At 34.4% G+C, this 22,269-nt stretch overlaps 1 protein-coding gene across 2 annotated transcripts in view; it reads right to left on the reverse strand.

Moving 5' to 3' along the window:
- The window catches only part of LOC108764205 (basement membrane-specific heparan sulfate proteoglycan core protein), a 204,198-nt gene that overhangs the window by 118,588 nt on the left and 63,341 nt on the right, over window positions 1-22,269 (reverse strand). For both annotated transcript variants that reach the window (XM_018512326.1, XM_018512325.1), the window contains exon 3: window positions 3,945-4,099. In XM_018512326.1, the coding sequence (XP_018367828.1) occupies window positions 3,945-4,099 (155 nt within the window). The remainder of the gene's footprint in view (window positions 1-3,944; window positions 4,100-22,269) is intronic.

A 22,269-nucleotide genomic window follows, 5' to 3' on the forward strand; every position in this document is an offset into this window, starting at 1 on the left:
ACATAAGAATCATACAAGCATTAAGATCCAGCTAGACCGTTTAAGACTTTGATTTCTATAGTTTGTGTTATCACATATACGGTCCTATAATATATTATAATAACCCTAATTCGGAGAATCAGTGTAACTCACTGCTTTGCATTAATATCGAAAACATTAAATTATACCAGTTGATGATGGTAAACATTTTATTGTGATTAGAGAATGCTGGATCAATGATTGATTGGCGTGTTAACAGTTTTGCTCAAACGCTACAAAACTCGCAGATGATCGCGCGCGATCAAAATTGAAGAAATAATATTAATAATGTATATAACGCGCATCCGTATGCGCGATGAACGCGATCGTATTATATGTCCTATAATGCAACAATACGCGAATATGCAGTGCAAAATAAGCATTAAACCTCAATTGTTCATTACGTAACTTTAATGGATTTAATGTACATATTGATATCGCGCCGCTACATATGCTAAACCGAATAAACACCCATAATTATGCGAACATTTACGTATAAATCGAATCCCTTTGGTACTCAATGTACAATATTCCAGAAACCGTGCGGTTTGACACAAGTCAGATAATGTAATTGGCGTAGATCAACGGAGAAATGGAACTTTGGCAATTGGAATAATGGAGGAATGAATTACCGCCTAATTATTCTCTTTGAACCTTTCGTATTGTGTCGCAGGTTTTTACATAAATAAACATATGCATACGAGGAAGATGTACTGGTATCGAGCGTGCGTGAAATAACAATAAATTGTCACGAAGAAACATGGGCGAACATTCCATTTACACACAGAGATAATTGTTCCATCAGGACACACTTCATTATCACCCGCGTTGCACAAAGTGTTAATGAACCTACAGACGTACATATCCAAACAGGTAACAAGGTTGAGACAATGCAAACGAATTCACAAACGGAGCCTAGAGTATCCAAGAACAAACAATAACCGATTCTGAGGTGTTTGTTTGTATTTGCAAACAATTCCGGAGGAAGAAATACTTCTTACTGAACTATGCGAACCATCCAAAATTACTGTGTTTCGATAAATTTACTCGGGATTCCTCCATAAATTCGTTGCAGTGTTAAAATTAACATAAAAATTACAATAAAAGTCAGAGCAAATGCGAAAAATAACTTTAAATTTATGATTAAATTTAGAAAAAATCGCTTAAGATACCAAATATAATTCATTTCTTTAAAATCTTTGAAGTGAAATCTAATTCTAAAAAGTGAAATCTTATTCTTAAAAACTGACAATTGAGCCACTCTTTTTCAATACTGACTCTATTTTTTCTCGATCTTTAAAATTAGATTCCACTCCAAAGATTTTAGGTAGTACATTGAGAAAAAAATATAGTCAATTTTAATAAATATTTAGTTCAATACTGCCAACTAAACATTTACAGTAAATAAATGTTTGTTCAGTAAAAAAAATGATTATTAAATCAAATTAACATTTCTTGAATCAAATAAATATATTTTTATATTTAATAAATATTTAGTTGGCAGTATTCAACTAAATATTTATTAAAATTGACCATATTTTTTTCCAGTGTAGTGTTACAAAACTATTTAATGGATATAAAACTGTGAAATTGATTCATTCAATAATTTTATTTTTTATCTAATTACTCAATAAGAAAAAGAGAAAGACGAAAAGAAATTTCAATATACACTGAAAGAACAGTTTTGCTGAAGTATTTAAAAATTCAGCTATGGATATTGTTTTGAAAATAATTTTGTTAAACCATACAAAATAATTATTTAGGATGATTAGCTGATTACTAAAATGTCGAAACTGTTTGCAGCATTACTTATGATTGTTACATAATTATTCTAATGATTTAACAAAACTATTTTCAAATTTACATCCAGGTATATTTCTAAATACTCCAGCAAAACCGTTTTTTCCGTATATCTCTGGAATATATCTAAAATATTATTTCGAGTATTACAAGAGAAATGCAGTTATCATGTTGACAATTTTGCAGTTTCCCACACGGAAAAAGCGATTTTACTAAAAAATCTAAAATTTGGCTGGACGCGGGTCTTAAAATAACTTGATGGTCCAACAAAATTATTTTCAGATCTGTACGCAGCAAAAATTTTGATTTTTTTAGCAAAATCGTTTTTTCTGTGTAGTAATAATGAATAATTTGAACCCATTATGCGTGTTAAAATATCAATAGTAAGTACAATCTTGAACAGCAATTAGCAACTAAATTAAATGATAGTATCCCTTTACAAATGCTCGGATTTTCTGCAAAGCAAGGATTCAACGTTTGACTTACCCTGTACCGCCAGTACTAATGGATCGTTAAAGTTTAACGATCCGTTAATGCTTGTCGAAGATAATACCTAAAACAATTCGCGGCTAGTCGATAAGGTTTAACGATGCCATAAATATTTCTTTGCAACTCGCCATGAATGTGTCATCATAAAGATTAAGATCTTATGGAAAATGCGAGATCTACCGATCGCACTTCCTACAAGTCAGACGAGAGTTTACACGAAGTCGGCGCGTATTAATTATTATTTACGAATTTAAAACTAAATAATCTCACGGCTGTTAATTGAACAGCAACGTTAAAGGACGACGTTGCCTTTCGCGCCGTAATAACGGCGAGATTTGCATTTAATCAGACCGAGAACTCGCTGCGTTTCTTGCTGGCTATTGTAAATGCAGCGCAGCAAGAATGTCCGCGCGCGTTTTTATCGCATCGCCATTCTGTAATGCGGACCCCGTGAAAACGCCACTGTTGTGTTGTGCTGCACGTTGGATCGAGCGAGTTCCCCAGTAACTGTTTGCAGTTACAGGCGAACTGTCTCAGGACAGCGTTATTGTTCGCTTGTCGAGAGACTTGAAAGTTTCGCTGCTCCATTTGCATCCTAACGATAAACGTTCTTCTGAAGATCTCCTATGCCGACGCGCGCGAAGTTATCGTGCGCTTTTGCGCGCAATCGCGATGTGACTTCGCAATTACGCGGTATTAATTGTAACTAGGAAAACAAATATGTTTGTTAACATACGCAGAATAGAAGTATGTTAAATAGAAATATTTGTCTTTTCGATTACATTGTCCGAGAACAAATATACTCGATACAATTAAATGGTAAATTCAAATTGCGTATCGATTATAATTCAGTTCTATATGTCATTATATACGTTTGTCAAACATATACATGTCTCACATGTAGCATATTCACGTCAAAAATTATTACAAAAAGAGCTTGTTTATTTTTCCTGCTGTGCAGGAAAGCAGCCATATCATCAAAAAATGGATCACAATTACATGATATTATTGAACAAAAATTTCTATTTGCGACATTGTTTTAAAAAAGAGTTATATTTCGATGAAAAAGCCTTCATACGCGTATCTTCTTGATCGATTTTTCTGTAGCGTGTCCTTTTGTAATTTGCGCTAGTAAGAGTCATAAGAGCGTGTACCATAATCTGAGATCTTTATTTCGGGTATTTCAGAATAGCACGACAACTTAACGTCATGCAGGAGCTATACTGTGGAGCTATACTATTTTATCATTTTTCAAGCTAACAATTTCGCTAACATTAATCAACGCGATTAGCTTTCGAGATTGACGCTAACACGGAATAGCAGCTCGATGTGGTAAAGTGTGAAAAAATATGAAATGAAGAATAGCATCGTGCATTTGACAGCTTTATTCACATAAAATGTAGTAAAATCTTATAGTTAAATCTTTCCGCTCTTTTGTAATATTATAAGATCGTTTTATACCGCAAAATCGCGACGATCGTTTTATGCTTAAAAAAAAAAAAAAAATTAAAAACCGAATGCTGCTGGAAAAATTGAGAGGTATACACCACCGATGTGGATACTCTTAAACGTTTATCTGACAATACAGGGGAGAAACAACGGATGCGTGGCAAATGTAGCATGAAAATATTACTCACCACACGGTCGCCCGGATGCTTGACATAACAATTCAGCTCCGCCGTCTGACCGACGATGGCAGTGATATTTCGCGGTGCAATATCGTCGAATTGAGGTTTGTCCCAGGATCTCGTCGGCTTGCTACCTGCTACTACGCTGGCGATGCTAGAACCACCTGAAACAGAATACGCCATATTAATATAATGATGTCTGAAGATATAAGGTAATTTTGCAAATATTATATTTTTTTAATCCGAGAAAAATTGAATATTGGATAAAGTTATTGTATGTATCTGAAATAACTTTGAATAAATCATTTTCAGAAATTATTTCAGCATCAAAGAATATAATAAATATATGTATCCGCATAAATGTTAAAATTATAATTAAAAAATTATTTTCTTAAATTAGCTACGAGACTGAGCTTTTATTGCAAAATAAAATTTTGACCTTTTGGCACAAATTATATTCAAATTCAATCTTACACGATGATCAGTAGCGGATTTTAAGTTACTGCGGCCTTCAAGCTACAGTATAATATAATAAACATTATTAGTCATAATGTGAAATTTTTATCCACGGCTCTTAATTAGTTCAAATGTAAAAACGGGTCAGATGATAATGAGAAAACATGATATGTGTAACACACAAATAAACAGACACACAATTCATTTAATTAATATACAAATAATTAATACAATTAATTTTTTAGAAAAATAATAATGTTAATATAATATTTTATAAATGCAATATTAACTTTGTACATATATTTAAAATTTTTTATTTCATAAGAAATTTTTTCTTTATTCTTCTATCCTATTTTATCATCTTTTTTGTATAAAAAAAATTTGCTTTATATGATTATACGAACGAAACCATACTGAGAAACAAATATTTTATATTTTAATCACATAAAGACATCTAATGTGAACTTGTAGATTTCACGCGCGTCACTGTTGCAACTGCAAATTATTCAAGAAAATATTGTTTAAGAAAGTGTTGCAAAGCTTAACAAGGTTCATAAACCTGTGGACAAATCTTATCTGATGAAACATTGAGCGGGCTCACACTAAAGTCAAAGTCGAAGTTAGATGAATATGGAAACTCAGTACGGCGTACATTCAAACGAGATTAGATGCAAAATCCTTTACGGTATCAGAAGTTGCAGCTGCGAGTGGACTGAAAGTTGCCGGGTTGCGCGCATGCCGTAGGTAATTGTAATAAGTACTTGATTAAGCCAAACTTCCGGGATTATAAAGCGTCACGCCATTACTCACGGTTCCTGTACACAATTGAGTTTAGCATTCACGAAACATAATGCGGTTCACGCCAAGAATACCACTATCCTCTTTGAGATCTTATATCGAAGCAAATAATTTACAAACTATTATGTAACCATAAAGTGCATTAACAGATGCATATACAAGTATATTTATATCTTCCGCTTTCTAACCGCGCGCGATAATAAAGCGTATCTAATAATAATATTAAGACCGAATATTATATTCAACGAATTCGTTTTTACTGTTGATGTTTCAACCTGTTTAATAATGCGTATTTTATTGGCATAATTTTCTCCACTTTACAAGTATGATGTATTTAGAAATTTATGCACTATAATAAGTAAACTAATAATTGTCCACATTTGCCTAATTTAAACGATTAAATGTTAATATAAACAACGCTTAATGCATTTCTGACCACGTTGACCACAACATTTGATTTACAAAATGCTAATTAATATCTTGTAAACGTATTGAATTGCAAACATTACTTTGCATAATACCAACGATATATAGATACGTCTTTCAATATTAGCTTAATGACATATTTACTCGTTATAAAAGAATATATTAATAATAATATTTTTAATTGTAATCTCTGATTGTGATTTATGTATACGATAATAAAATATAGCTCATTTTGTTTGCAGATAATTAAATATATGAATTAATACATATTATTAAAAATAAATTATTAAATATTTAACTTTTATTTTCAGGGAAATGTATCTCAAATTAATGTACTCTAATGACGTATGGTAATTAGTATGCTACCAGCTGTACGATGCATCCCAGGGCGAGTTTTATATTTAATTTATTATGAATCACTCAACCTGATTAATCGAGGTTTCGACGATCGCGGAGATTGTCATTATCATAATCCCATAGGAGTAGCTGAATGGGATAGAAAGGAATGGGTGGGTTTCCGAGGGGTGGCTTCGGAAAGCCCAATGGAACGACCGTACACGGGCAAGAAGGGCGAGATAGAACGCGTCCGATAAAATTTTCCATTGTATGCCGGAGAAAATGGGACTTCGGCGTAGGTAGAAATTGAAATTGTTACGAGGTACATGTGAAAATTGCGGAAATCGTACGCTGAGGCTGAAGGCATAACGAAAGCGTGACGAGACCAAAAAGGTCGGTATAGGTACCTTAGAAAACGCTCATATTGGCTACGAAATTAATTCGCTGTTGCTTTAAGGTGAAATTAATTTATAACTGCGTTAAAATTGTTTTAGTACCCTCTGTTGTTGCGAAAAATATAAAAGCAAATGAGAAAGATTATGAAGAGCAATATAGGTACGATATATATATCAGTATACAGGTATATAAAAATCCAGAATATTGTTAATATCGACTACGTAATAAATAATATAAATAATATAACCAAAAATAAATAGTACATAATATTTAATGTATATATATTTCCCTATTTCCATGTTGCTAAGACAAACTTTTACGTTCCTCAGTAAGGAGTTGTTTCGCCAATAAAGCATTCTCTCTGAACTTTCGATGAACACTGGGAAATGAAAGCTATCGAACTCGGCTCACGATACGCAAAGGCTACTCTTCTCACTGTACCTTGCACGAATTCAATAAGGTTCTGCATTCTCCGCACTCCGTGGCAACAATAACTTCTTGTTATAGTCATGAAGCGGGTTAAGCAAACACCGGTCACGAGAACAATACGGGTACTGCCCACTCGCCGGATGATTTTCCAAACTTCCTTCCAGTCGCGGCACGTAATTCGAGTTGTTTGATCTGTAGCTTTGAACTCGGTGGAAAACACCACTAGTGAAATTTTCCACTTCGCCTTTAAATTTAGCTACGTCTACCTTTATTCTCGATTTTATCTTTGTACGTCCGCTTGTACTGTTTATGCATAGCTTCAACATTTCACAATTAAAATGCACAGCAAATAGATGTAAAACGAAACTGTTCAATATGCAAATTATCGTATGCAAATTATAGTTTTAAGTAAAAGAATAATAAAAATATATGGAACTTGCAGAAAATGAATGTACATTATATATATTTTATATAAATAAATATACATATAAATATATGTAAAATTTAAAAATAAAGAGAAAAATTGTCATATATCTAACGTAAAGTTACAGATATATTGTACAATAATATAGAAAAGAGTACGTGTATAAAATCCATTATACGTTTTTAATTATGAAATATTGATTATAACACTCGAAAATATTTAATGTAAAGCAAGCAGACAAAATTATAAAACAAACACATCATATAAATTAGCTTTCAGGTTCTCGTGTATGGCAACATTGTCAAAAAAGTGTGTATTATAATGCGTTTTCTACTCTTTAGAAATTATTACGCGAAACAGAAATTCTTTCTCACGTTAATGTGAACTAATGGCTGTGCGCGATGAAAAGAGAACGGCGGTAATGCCGTTAATGTCAAAGCACGCTGCGCTTTACTCACGGTCTACGCCGTATTTCACCGCGCTAAGCCGCGTCGAATCTTGCCCGGCACTGAAGCAATATTTATTTGCCGTTACGATAGCGAAAAGCGGAGCAAATGCCGGTACAAAGTGTCCCACCGTTACGATACTCCACCATAGTTTTCCGACCAGTTCCTATTCCAGTCGCACTTGGCTCGGCAACTGCACCGGCGATATTTCGAAATGGATGGTATCGTCGATTTCGGTATCGAGTGCATTGCCGAAGGGTCCGTTCCTTTCTAGCCGTTTTATTCCGTTGTTCGCTTCGTCGCAATTCGTCGAGGTATACGCTCGATCGGCTCGTAGCAATATGAGCGCGCATTCCCTTTTACCTGCGATCGAGAAGCTGGATTTTGCCGTTCAGATAAATCGACGACGACTCGCGAACAACGTCGGCAGTCGACAATTGCACGAAACTAAGTCGAGGTTGGGGAAATGATATTTATTTTATCATCCTTTGTCTTACAATCTCCGACGAGACAAAATAAGGTGCATTACGAAATATATAATCTGTAGGTATTGCACTTGAACCGATTAATACACGTGCCTGAAGAAATCTGGCATTAAAAAAACAATTTTTTCCAACTACGAACAAATTGTAATATAATTTATTTATTTGAATTCTATAATTCATTAATATTTTTGGTAAATTTTTTTTTATTTGTTTTGCCAAAGTACAAATTATCCATTTAATTCATCAATTATTTTGCAGTTTGCTAAAAACTTTTTTTATTCGTTCGTCAAAAGAATGTAAAAAAAATTAAAAAATTAACATATGTATTGTTAAAATATACAGAATTTAATTAAAATTCAAATATTTGCGATTTTAAGTAAAATGATGATAATTTTCGAGAGGCAACGTTACGCAATGTCAAAAAGAAATTCAGCTAGCATCGCAAAAATAACTCCTCTCGATCTACTTCTTTTCTCTTTCACGAGATGTTATGGAAGATCAAGACATCACTGCACATCGTGCGAGATCGAATTTGCACGCGCGCATGTATCGTGAGTGAAGTCAAGCTTCCGCCAGTGGGTGGCTACATGGTCGATTGCGATAACGATATGGCGAAGCAGCCGATTACGATCTTGTAGAGCCCATGTGCCTCCTTCGGGATGGGATACGGGCACATTCTATTAACATGACAGTTTACTCGGTCGCGTATTCCTCGTAAACAGAAATGAGCAAACAGATTCCCTGTGCGGCGACGCAATGCAGCCATCGGTGCTTTGCAGCGCTCCCGTTCGCCAATTTCATCAGCGCTCGCATAACTGAAAACCATGAAAAATGAGGACGCAGGATGAAGAAGGGAGGGGGAGACAGGCACGGGAGTACAAAGACCTTCCGGCATTTTCCGGAAAAATGTTCGCGCGCGCTGTGATACGCAGGCGGAGCAATTTATCACTCTCAGAACGCCGCGACATTAATAAGCGTTTCGGGTCAGACAATGAGCGGTAGAGTAATTCTGACGAGCAACTCGCGCGCGTAACTATTCGTCTCGGAAGGATTTGTCGCCAGCGGGTGGACGAGTTCTCGGAGTAAAATGGAATATTAACGTTGTACATAGATCTCTAAATTCAAGTGGCGTGAACGATGCTCGAAACAGATTTTACGTCTTGCGATATGTTGATATATAACTGTTTAATTCAATAACGCATCAATTTAATGTGCGTAATAATAAACGAGTATTATATACGTTATAATTAAAATATTGTAACATGTTTGCGTTGTATTACAGGATTTATTATATAAATTGCGTTATACTGTTTAAAATACAATTATATTAGGAATCCTGTAATATCAACAAAATATTGTAACGTTTAAACTTAATTATAAGAATACTTTTTAATATAATTGTAAATAATGATACACAATTGTCATGTGAATTTTATATGTAAAGTGAATTTTAAATAGTAAAAAACGTGATAAATATGTTTTATGGTGTTATGAATATTTTACATTTTGCGAAAATTTGAAGTTATGTCGATTTTTTAAGTGTAATCGCATTATATAATATTATATCGCACGTTACATTATATCGTCTTACACATAACCGAAATGATTCTTTTTACTGTGGTCCATTATGATCACGAGATTTATTACGGAGCTCTCCGTTCATCCCGTAAATTATGGTATATTTATACGCGAGCTTCTATTTTGCGAGCAAAGATAATTTAAATTTAACTGTAAAGATGAGGTAAATAATACAATATATATGTCGAAGATGGGGAGGGATTGTGCGCATGTAAAACACACCGGGCTCTAGATGTCTGTTCGAACAACCTGTACAATAAAAGGGAATAAATACAATGGCAGAGAGACTGCGAATGCGGGAATTCGAATAGCGCCCGAGGAAAGTTCGCAGACTACTCGTTTCCTCTTCGACGGAAAGAACTCGAAAGATTGGAGAAATTGCTGAGTTACTACTACATCAGACTTTAGTATAAAATGGAATATGACGGTATTAGTATTACGGAACTTTAATGGCCGCATAATACCGTCAGTACACGCGTGATTCTTGACCCTGCGAATTTAGTCGCAATTATAAGTTTGATTTTAGTTTGAATTATCTCTCCGCGCGACTGATTGTGAGAAATGTATTTTCTAAAATAAGAGAAATGAACGGAATAATAAATGCATACACGGAAAAAACAGTTTTACTTTTCTAAAAATTTAGCTAGATATGGTACATATTTAAAAACAATTTTGCCGAACTATCAAAGTAAAAAAAAAATTTTTGCAACATTGAGTTTTCTGTATAAATATTTTGATGGTCCAACAAAATTATTTTCAGATCTGTACCTAGCTAAATTTTTAGATATTTAAATGCAAAATTGTTCTTTTTATGTAACTGCATACCACATGCTGTACATATTTATTGTATATCCGTATATAGTAATCATAGGGCGGTATTCATAGTCAGATCTTATATTCAAGACCGTCTTAAGTACAGTCTCAAGAAGTCACGAACCAATTAGAGGGTCGTATTAGAGTCTTAAGACATTACTTAAGATAGTCTTGAAACAGGAATGGACTATGAATACCATCCATAGTTGTTTGTATTAAAAAATAAGAAAATTCTCAGTTAAAGCTTCTATTTGTTTATCTAAATCGTATGCTATAAATGTGCTACTTCAATACGAGAGCACTTTCGAGATGAATAAATATTCCAACAGTTACAGTTTAACAACCTATCTAATATAACGGAATCCCACCTATATCATACGTATTCAATAGTGAGCTTAAACTTTACGAAGCCCATTAGTGAGTAACTAGGGATGTTCTATCGAGCGAAGTCAGCGGTTAAATTCGCGAACGTCCAAATCTCATGAGGCCGTTCAACCTCACGGTACGAATGCCATCCTTAAGGGTACCAATTCGAAAACGTCTACGTGTATGTGCGTACGCTTTGAAGAGAATACAGAGACATCAAGGGTCTGGTACGAGTAATCGAAAGGGTTTGCCCTAGCCAGCGGAGGAGTCTACGTTCTGCAATGACACTTGACCCACGACCAACATTGGATACAGCAAGGTCAGAAGAAGGGGAAATTGCGCGCATTGAAATTCGAAGCCCGTAAATTTAATGCGCTGGGAATTAGGCTATTAAGCGTAAACAATATTGTAATCTTGCTTAGTACATCTGTTCTCTCCGAGCGCGATAACACTCATTGTGTAGTAAACGACTTAGAATATTAAGGCAATAATAGCGGCGTGCTAATAATAATTCCACGAGCACAACCAAAGGTAAATTCATAAATAAATGTTATCCGTTCAGCACTAAAATATTTTTTATCAGTATTAAATAAATCAGAATTATTGTTGCAATTTAAAACGTTTTATGTACTTAAAAAATTCATTGATCGGATATAGAAAATAATAAATATAGAAAATATAGAAAATATTTTATCGAGATTTTCTCGTCTCAATTTTTTAGATCTTGGCTTAAAAATAAAATTTTATGCTTTAATCTCTAAAAAAATAAAAAATTCTTTTATAAATTTTATTTTCAAATTTGTTCAATGACTGCTCTTTAATTATTTACCTGTTATTTAATCATGTTACAATAATTCTGATTTAGATTTCTTTAGTTTCTAATATTAATTTTAATGTACTTAAGCTTTCTACAGTACAATGTATTCAAATAATTCTCGCTGTATAATTTGTATTAAAACGTATATTAGTTTGGTTTCATCAATCATTTCTTTAAACTTTTCCAAAATCTACTTTATATTCTGCTATAAAATGCTGAAACTACTCTATGGCCTATCGAAAATAAATCGCCATGACAAGCAACGTGACAGGTCGAAGTATAAGAAGCTTACTATCGAATAGAGATGACGAAAGTGGACTGTCAAGAGCTATATGATATGGAATGATGACAAGTCGAAACGATGTTGCATCGAAGGTGCGTTCTCGTGGTTAAAGAAGGATAGTCAGGTTGAAAAGTTGATCTGGGACAACGCAGGATCGCGGATAAAACTAGACGCGGACAGGTTCGAGGAAATTGCCACTCAGAAAGTTACGTAACCGAGAGGATTACAAAACTTATTGTATTGGGGAGAAAACAAGGCGACGAACGGAGTCACGATACTATATTCTTACGACCCTCAACACGATCCTCATACGAAAGTAGCGCCCAATATCATTCGCCATCTTAGATAACTTGAGTGTAGCAGTTGTATCAAAGACGCGGTTCGAAATAGCGGCGATAGAAATTTCCGTGACAAATTATAATCAGTGGTTTTTCAAATAATTACTATCGTACAAATGTAATAATTAAATTCAGTTACCTACTAAAATATACGCAACTTTATAGAAATTGTAAAACCAATCAGGAAATAGTACGTACGGAAAATTGAAGAAACTCGAGTTGCGTTAAAATCGAGTTGATTTAAAGAGATCGAGATTGCATTGCGAAGAATTGAAAAAGGAATCAAGAACATCGTTGTTCCGGAAAATTGCCACTCAGAAAGTTACGCAGCTGAGGAGATTACAAAACTTATTGCGTGGAGGGGAAACAAGTCATCGAGCAGCGCCGCAATGCAACATCCACCTCAACTTCTTGAAATTCCATTCTTGCGTGCTATTTTGAAACGGAACATAAGTAAGATATCTCGTATCTGTAGTATCATAATTCTGCCCGCAGAGATGCAATGTGCAAATTACATGCAGAACGACTGGCTGTACACCGTCGTCCCTTTCAGTATTGCACAGTAGCCAGCGAGCGTCCCCGAACGGAGGAAGTAATTTCGCATAAATTATACTTGCGAGGAAACTCGATAGCGAATGCGTCGGATCGCTTTAGTTAACATTCTGTTCAAGAAAGGGAAAGAAATGAGTGTTTTCTTTCGCTTTCTTTTTTTAGTTCTTCGTATTGTATATTTATATAACAGGATTGTAACAGATTGCTCTATTGTATTAGAAAACGTTTGTTACATAAAATTATAAATATACATAAAGGAAAAAATTGTATATCTCTAAATTAATTTTTTATTACATTTCTCATTTAATTCTTATTTGTGCAAATGAACGTTGGAAATTGGAGTTGGACGTGTCAGGTACCTATTATTATATGTTTGTCATTTACTAATAATTATAATTATAATGAATATAATTATAATTATAATTAATTTATAATCCTTTTAGCATATGATGCAAAAGGTACGACACATTCACAGTAACTCTCCCTTGTTACAAACAATGAGAATTTGTATAAAAGTGCATAGAAAGTAGAAATAAAATGTTTAAAAAAATTTTTTGTTTCTCATACTTCTTTTCTCAGTTGATATAAAAATATTTTGTTTCATGGATTCTCTTCATTGTGTAATTTATCAGTTTTTTCGCAATCTTGCGACGCCGACTTTTGCTCGCGCGCGAGTTTCTATCAACGTTGCAACGTAGGTTGTTTAGACCAAGAGAAAATTATAAAGGCGGTCTATTCTATGGGAATTGCCACCGAGCAGGATAATGTAACTACCAAAACTTGCGTCAGGAAAACGAATCATCTTGTACGGTTGTAGGTTTCTGAGGCTCGGGAGTGGAGTTCCCGGGGAGGAGTCGCGTGTCGCAAGTTTCCGGCCGCAGTTCTTGTAAGAAGAATCGACGTCCGTGTTGCTTTTCGCCCTCTCTCACGAAAGTTTGAGCAGCTTCGGCTACTCCTACGATGAAGGATGAGGACAACCAGCAGACGCGGTCATTTGTTATTTACTGATCATTACACTTCGACGTGACTGAAATGCTCGACGAGTCACGAGTTCTGAGACGGACTTGCGACTATGACAACGGTGCTTCGTCATTCCGCGTCTTGATTTCTTCGTACGCCGAGATTTGCTGATATTTCGTTTTCGATCTAGCTGTGAATACAAACAACTCAAGGATAAATAGCTTACGCGCAAGCCATTGAGGGTCAACGACCTATGTGAACTTGATAACCCATCTTTAAGAAAAAAGTTTTTAAACACGCATTAAATTAAGCTAAGTTTGTATCCAATTATACTACTATCCTTTTCAATCAAGTTGAAAAGATTGAAAAGAATGTTAGCCCTCCACGTTGAAATATTTTAAATCCGCAAGCGGATGTTGTTTCGTAATCATTTGAACCCGATTATATCACAATCGGTTTTGTATGTCAGGTGGTGATATATACATATAAAAATGTTTTAAAAATATGCAAAGCAATGTAATATATCATATTTCGAACCGTGACCTGTGCGTCACAGAAATGCGCATATGCATATTCACCATATCACGCAAAATGACTAGAAAGTTGGTTCAGAGCTTCAAAACTTCATGATGCAATTTTCATAATAAGTACTCGTAATTATTCGCTAGTTAAGGAGTGGCAATATCGTGATGCGTCTCTTCTCATAGCGTGGAGAGTACGTGAATAATAAAAAGTTTCCCTGAAAAACATGCTGCACACCGCTACCGAACGGGATAAACTTCGAACGTGAGAATATTGGCGCAAGAAGGGAGAATGAGAGGTCAGCAGTATATTCAGGCCTGGAGTTGCCGTGGCGGGCATTCTCCTCGTACTGATCATTTTTTTTCTTTCCTCGCACGACTTCATCCCGGGGGGAGAGAAAGAGAAAGAGAGAGAAAAAGATAAAGAGAGAGAGAGGGGGGGGGGAGGAAGGAGAGAGTTGGCGTCGGGCGAGAGAAGCCCCGTTAAAGCCTTCGCTTTAAAGCTTTGCAACTTGGGCAGAAAGTTCGCGTTCGAACTATTGGGAAAACCTCGCGCTGCAGTATAAGCCCGACCTTTCTGATATTATTATTGCCCTGGCCGCGCCTTACACCTCGCGGTGTCCTCGTTTTACCTCTGCTCTGCCTTTTCGTTTTGCTTTTCGCTTACTTTTCAGTCGCGAGACACGTAGCGGCTGGAAAAAGAGTCGCGAGTTGCTTCGCAAAAATCGCCTTGTCGTAGTACATTATATCTTTTTCTGTGCATTCAAACTTCGTGACAAGGAATTAATAAGCGATATTTTGAAATCATCTCCAATTACACTCTATTAAATGCTTTTCAATATATTAAACTGATGTATAACCATTACTTGTCTGTTCCCATTATTTTATTCTTCAATTTTCTCGTATTGTTTTCTTATTATTACCATGTTAACGGTGATGTAACAGTAGAATACTTCTCTTCTTCGATTGTTATTTAAAACCACATTGTTTCAAAATCTGATATTGGTACGATTCATACTCACAACGCTCATGAGCATCATTTGTCTTTGTTTAACATTTGACAAACAACAAGGATGAAATGATTTATAAGCGTTGTGAATGTAAATCGGACTGTGACTATTACATGTATTTTTTAATTACAAGGTAGCGGACAAAATGTCATATATAAATTTATTTATAACTCATATACTTTAATAAAATTAGTACAGAACTAATATAGAATTAGTTAAATATATAATATTTATATATATATACATATATTTGTATATATGTATATACTACATTGCATATATACTTAATGAAATATCTCGTTAAATATACAAACATCTCTTTACAGTAAAATTTTTAAGAACAATAGTCCGAGGATAAAAAAACAAGTCTCATTATCAGTTTGAAGCGATCCTCTTGGGTAATTTAATATCTGTATTCTTTGCATAGAAATGGAGCTCGTATCTCGAGCGCCTATGGTTTTTATTGCACAAATATATATTTTAATTTAAAAATAATAACATATGTAATAAATAACAATAATAATAAAATAACAACTACAAAAATAAATGAATATTTATATTACTTCACGTACTTACTAAAATGTTATATGCAATATACACATTTATTGCTCAATCTGTTACAATCGGTAAATATTTTGCATAACACTTATAAAATAATACAATTTTACCATAATATTTCTAAAAAACATTTCATTAATAACAAAAAAAAACAAAAACTGATATCACAATTGAATATTTTATACAAAAATCAAATATAAGTGCTGAGATTTTGTGCTCCGCTAAAATTTTATTTATGCAAGCAGTATACTATTGATTTTGAAACAATTCTACAATTTCAATTAATCAAAATACAGTATGATTTAGATTCAGCATTTCTACGAAAGAGGATCTATACCGGTATTACAGTATCTATCGGCGAATGTTATTTCCCTCATCAGTAAGCACAACGGCAGCGTTCTCCGTGCATCGACATGTACGCGAAATGAAATCCTATTGTCATACACTCGCGGGTATTGTTGAACGTGCGAAGAAACGATCGACACATAACAGCGACAGCGAGGCAATTGCGTTACTAACGCGTTAAGCAGAGACGAATGAAACTTTACATTGAGACATCATTCGCTTCTAAGCGAAATATTGAAGCGATAGAAAATTGTAAATAAATTTTAATTTGGAGATAAAAAATATTTAAAAGCTATTATCCTGAAGCATCACTTAATCAACAATGCGAGATAACGTAAACGTGATGTAAATTTTTTTTTATTCATTCGTGGGTAAAATCAAATTTTGCTTGTCGCTTCTCTGTCGATTCGGTTCGGTCTATATGTATAGTCTAAGTGCAAGCACAATATGTATTGCTTACAATGTCGATACGTTACTCGATTCCAGGAAAAGGCCGCTTTTCACTGGCACCCAGACACATTTTCTTAACAATGCGACCAACGCGTGCTCGGCCTACAGTGACAAGAGTCGTTTTTGTGCGTGAACTCTGTAACTTTTTCCATATCGAATCATATTCCAGCTTCGTGCCCTGCATAAAAAATTTCGTTGCAAAGAATGCAAAGAATTTAAAGAATTATTATGAAGTTACATGTAATTTGTTATGTAAAATTGAGACGCTCTTTCCAGTGTATATAATTGCTTATCATCGACCTGCGCTTCTTAAAAAATATATAAATTAAATCATGTAATTTGATTGTTCTAATTACAAAAATAATTGAAATAATTTAAGCGCTATACTCAACAAGTACATAACAAGTACAAATCTGCAAAGAAGATATCAAGAAGATAGATATTATGGAGTAACTGAAATTTGAAAAGATCAGAAATATTTTGCTATCGCACATACTATTGAAAAGAATGAGAGTGAAATAATGAAAATAGTGAAGAGAATCCAAACATTCCGACCGCAATGTCAATCATCTTGACTGGCATGGCCAGTAAACTGGTCGCGCACGACCCTGACTGACATTGCGATTGAAAAGAGTTTTCGGATTATTTACGATTCATCGACGGCTCGCGGCTGCCATAGATTTCCTATTGCACCCTTCAGACTTACAACGAGAATTCGCGATTCCGTGAGAAATCAGCCGCCACCACGAAAAACGATTCGCATGAACGTGCCGAACTATCCGCCCGCACTTGCTCTCGTGCCAAGATGTTTAATGCAAGCACATCGATTCACCAAGCCCCCTCACATTTTTCTCGCTCGTGCGGGACATCCGAGGGTATCCCGAAAGATTGCGGCGAAAATTCTATGAGCGATGACGGCCTTGCGGGGTGTGTCGGGTATGACCTCCGTGCGAAGACCGGAAACCCTCTCTGCGCTACCAGAACCATTGCACCGGCGTAACTATCAAAGTTACGGGCTACGCGACGATCGTAGATTTGGGGATAAGCTGGTAGAACGAAACTGCAATCGCACGAACCCCACGTAGAAACCACATTGAATATTCATTGACTAATCGATTGGGGAACACGTTTTAGACCATATTGAACTTTACACGTAAATTTGTGTGAAATAGATTTTCGCGTGAGCTAGATTCTCATCTTTATAATCGACGATGAACACTCTCAAAATGCCATAATGCAGTGAAGATAAAGTTTCATAATAATCTCTTTAAATCATTATTTCCAATTTTGTTGCATTTCAATCTTAACTTATATCCTATTTTACGTAGCAGAAGAAAATAGAAATTTTGGAATAATTCCAAATCAAAAACATAAACATTTATTCATACACAATAAAAACTAAAATATTTATTATTAATGATTTTCCTTTTCATCTTTTCTAAGTCTTACTTTGAAACTTAGAAAGTTATGGAAAATTATAAATCGCTTTCATAAGAACTTATTCCAGATACATGAAAGAGCTAAAGTAAAATCAAATAAGATATCGAGATTGAGGAGGCGTTACGCCATTGGTTGGAAACGTCTTACGTGAACGAGGTCATTTCTCGCAGCAAATCCAACTTGATACATCGAGCTGGGAGTGACACTCAAGCTTCTTGATTAGCCGCATAATTTTTTCCTCTCCTCCGATAATATCAGCCAGCCTGAGGCGAGACTTTCCTGGTGGAATGAGAAATGTTCTTGGACCGCGTTACCAAACGATTCCATAGGAAGGAGCTCTTCCTGATACCTCGATCCCGCGTTCCCCATATCCGAGGCTCGTTCATCGTGAAGCGCGGCTCATGAATTCCTGCGAATGCCGGTTCTTATCGCCGGGACACGTCGTTGCGCATGAAAGGTGCGCCTTTTGGAAGAAGAATGATCGTCGTTTGCGCAAAGACCGTGTGAATTGCGCCATTACATTTTGCGGAGCTTCTTCGCCTCTGACGCGCTTCTTCATATTAACTTCTTTTCTCATGATGCGGCATTCCTAGGACTGATCATTTCTCATTGTGGATACATTGCAAATAAGATTCGCAAAATCCTGCGCAGCTTTTAAGGAGTATTATGCGGAAGAATTTAATATTAATAACGACCGAATTGATAAATGGCTAAAAAAGAAGAATTAAAGTCATTTGGATCGGAATAGGAAAATCCTTTAATAGGAATACAAAGATATATGCTTAGATTTTATTGTATAAAAGTTAAATATAGAATCACAAGGATCATTTATTTATTTTTATTAATAACAGCTCTTATATATAGCAATTCCTTGTATTCCAATAAGTTTTTTTATAATATTGTATTTATATTAGCTATTTATGGGTTGACTGAGTCTAGTATGGCAAATTGCATTTCCTTTCTACCGATAGCTCTCTTGAGAATCGCAGATATTCGTTCTAGTAAATATTTACAAGAAACATTCTGATGTCTTCTTTATTGCTGGTCAAGGGAATAAATATCGACATCTTCGTTGGTAAGTACGTGATCAAAATACATTGTCTGGCACTCGGCTTATTCAAGAAATGCTCACATTGCCAATCTAATATGACTAACATATTTTGCATTTGAAATCTATAATAAAATCTACAATAGAATACTTTTTTATCATTAATTTTAAATAAAAAATTCACAATTTCTCTCTCAAAAGTTGAACAAAATATATCGTGTGTGGTAAGCAAAGCAAAAATGATTTATTTATGAATTTCATTTTAATATAAAAAATTGTTTTGATTATTTTCAAAATGGTCTAGATCCAGGTGAACCGGCGGCATGCGTATCACTAGTAGCATGTGAAAAAATTTTCAGCTTAAAGAAACACGCGTTTTTAGAAAAACATTTAAAAAACTGAAAGTTACTATTTTACACAATACTGTATAAAATAGCAACTGTACTCCAATAAAATCTATTTTTCACACTTGCGCTCTTTGGCTGTATTCGTTTTTGTGCTGTAAAATATATTTACTTTAAAACGAATATAAATAGAACAGTAAAAGAAATAAACTTTGTTAAACAAAAGAACTCTTTTTGCTTTCAATGTAAAATAAGAAAGTATAAGTATTTCTTTTTTGTTTAATTCTGTAACAGAGTGGCGCACACCAAAAATTTTGACAATTCGTATATAATGGTATGTCAAACAAAAAAATTAGCCATATTTGATCTAAATTGACTGCATATTGGTATCCATATAGAAACGCATATTTAAATGAAATTTTTAAATAATTATTTTAGATACTTTAAAAGCATTAAATATTTTATTTGACATTTTTCTTCAATAGAAAAATTAATAAAATATAAATTTTTATATGCTGCTTTTTGCTCATGTCATTACAGATTAAATATAACAAAAATTAACGCCAAAGATTACTGAAACATAAGATCTGAGCAAAATAAAACATTGACCAAGAGACTTAAGATACGCAACGAAATTTGGCAAACTTTTTATGACGTAACTACACCTTAAGAAGGGTGAAACTCAGAAATGGATCTTGCCTTTCCAAGAAAGAAACTTCACACTTCCATTGTCCTCTTATTGTCTTTCAGTCACGAGCGACACGTTTCTGACCGCTGGACCTAATTCTACCCCTCCAGTTGTTTTACTCCGCTATTTTTACAAGTCTAAGAATAACATATTTTCTTTTTTAATAAAATGATTTTTCTTTCTTAGAAATGAAGTTTCGATACTTACATGTGATATTTAAGATTTACCATTGGTAAATACATATTTTACGTTTTCAAAATCATATAGTTTATGATTGTTTGAACCCTCAGTCTAATAAGAAATATCAAAAGAACGAAAATAAGAATATTTCATATATTTATGATAAGAAATTGCAGTCTAAAGTTTAAAAAAAATATCTTGCCCATTATACTATTTGATAAGATTTAATTTTTTAAATGCTATTAAATATTCCAGTTAACATATTTTAATAAATATTAGTGTGACGAAAATCACATTCCTAACTGTAATTAAATATTTTTTTATTTTACATTTATCTTATACGTATTGTATTTCTTTTGTAAATTTAAAATTAATTGTTGCAATTTATGATAATTGTATTAACAACAATAATAACATTGACAAGTAAACATTGATAAATAAATAAAAGCTTTAAGCTTTATAGAATTAAAATTATAAACTGTTGTTAATTGCACACAAGATTAAATAATAAATACTATATTATTTTATACTACTTTACAACATGTCATCCTACGTGTTTGTCGACTTATAGCACGGCTTTTACATGTAAACAGAGAAAACGACACTGCATCTCTCCATACAGTTAACTCTCTGCACACAAAGCAAGTCGTACGGAGGTATATTTCGAGAAACTAAAAACCTTCATTCCATATTTCGAGGCATTTCTCCACTGCCGCTGCGGGAGACACGAGCGCCTGAAGTGTGGTCTGCTCCTGTAACCCCAACCGTCCTTCGTTTTTCCTCGACTCGGTGAAAGAAGGGAGGATAAAAAAGAAGCTCACCTAAACCGTCCCTCCTGTTTTACGACGGATGCAGACCATCCCCAAACCAGCGCTTCTTCTCTTTCAGCCCCAGCAACAACGACGACGACTAAGGCAATTTACAACCATCTGATTCCGTCGCGGTGCGGCGATTACGCAAGGCAGGTTTTTTCCTTATTTACGAGCTGAAAAAGTTCCGCGGCTTCCCGACACAGCTTATATAATTTCTTATTTATCTTCGAGACGTGCATCTCCGATATCCTTCTCGAAACGCTTCGATAATCGCTCATTTATCTTCGGTAGCAATTTTTTCTTGTTGATTACGCCTAATGTGTATCTTCTTCCGATATTTGAAGCGAGATATTTGTCTCAATTACATAGTTCATTAAATCGCATAAATATCTAGCAAGCGTTTTTGCATGGAAGAGACCGATGAAAGACCTTACTTTTATGTTATTAAAATCTATACAAAATTACTTTTTAAAAAGGTGAAAAAAACGGCGTCAAGCACACACTATCCATATGTATATTTTATACTAAAACTAGCACAAATTTCTAATTGTCAGTAAAATTAAATATAATTATTGTCCTTGTGTTTATATATTATATTTTAACAGAATCTGATATATAAAATAGAAGTGTAGTTTGAAATTAATTCATATACACATAATTATTGTATATTCTAAATACAGAATATATGTATATTCTAAAAAATTAGTACTTTGGACTTGAACCGCGCGCGCGCGTACAAATAAGCATTTAATTTCTTTTAAACATTCTATAGATGTATGCATTTGAAAGAAATTATATATATAGGTACAAATTAAGATCGGTTTCTTCGCATTTTTCTGTAAACTGCAAAGGTAGCTCTTTACACTAGGCATGAGAAAATTGCATAATTCTCAAAGGGTTAGATTGCTCGAACGAGCATCGAGGGATCGCTATTTCAACGCCAATCGGGTTTTCAACCAAGCAAGTGAACGATGTTAGCCACGAATTCCCCTTTTTAGCGCTGTTTCGAGCGAAGGAAGATGTGCCCATAAAAAG

The sequence above is a fragment of the Trachymyrmex cornetzi genome, unplaced genomic scaffold, assembly GCF_001594075.2.
Source record: "Trachymyrmex cornetzi isolate Tcor2-1 unplaced genomic scaffold, Tcor1.1 scaffold4, whole genome shotgun sequence".
Lineage (NCBI taxonomy): Eukaryota > Metazoa > Arthropoda > Insecta > Hymenoptera > Formicidae > Trachymyrmex > Trachymyrmex cornetzi.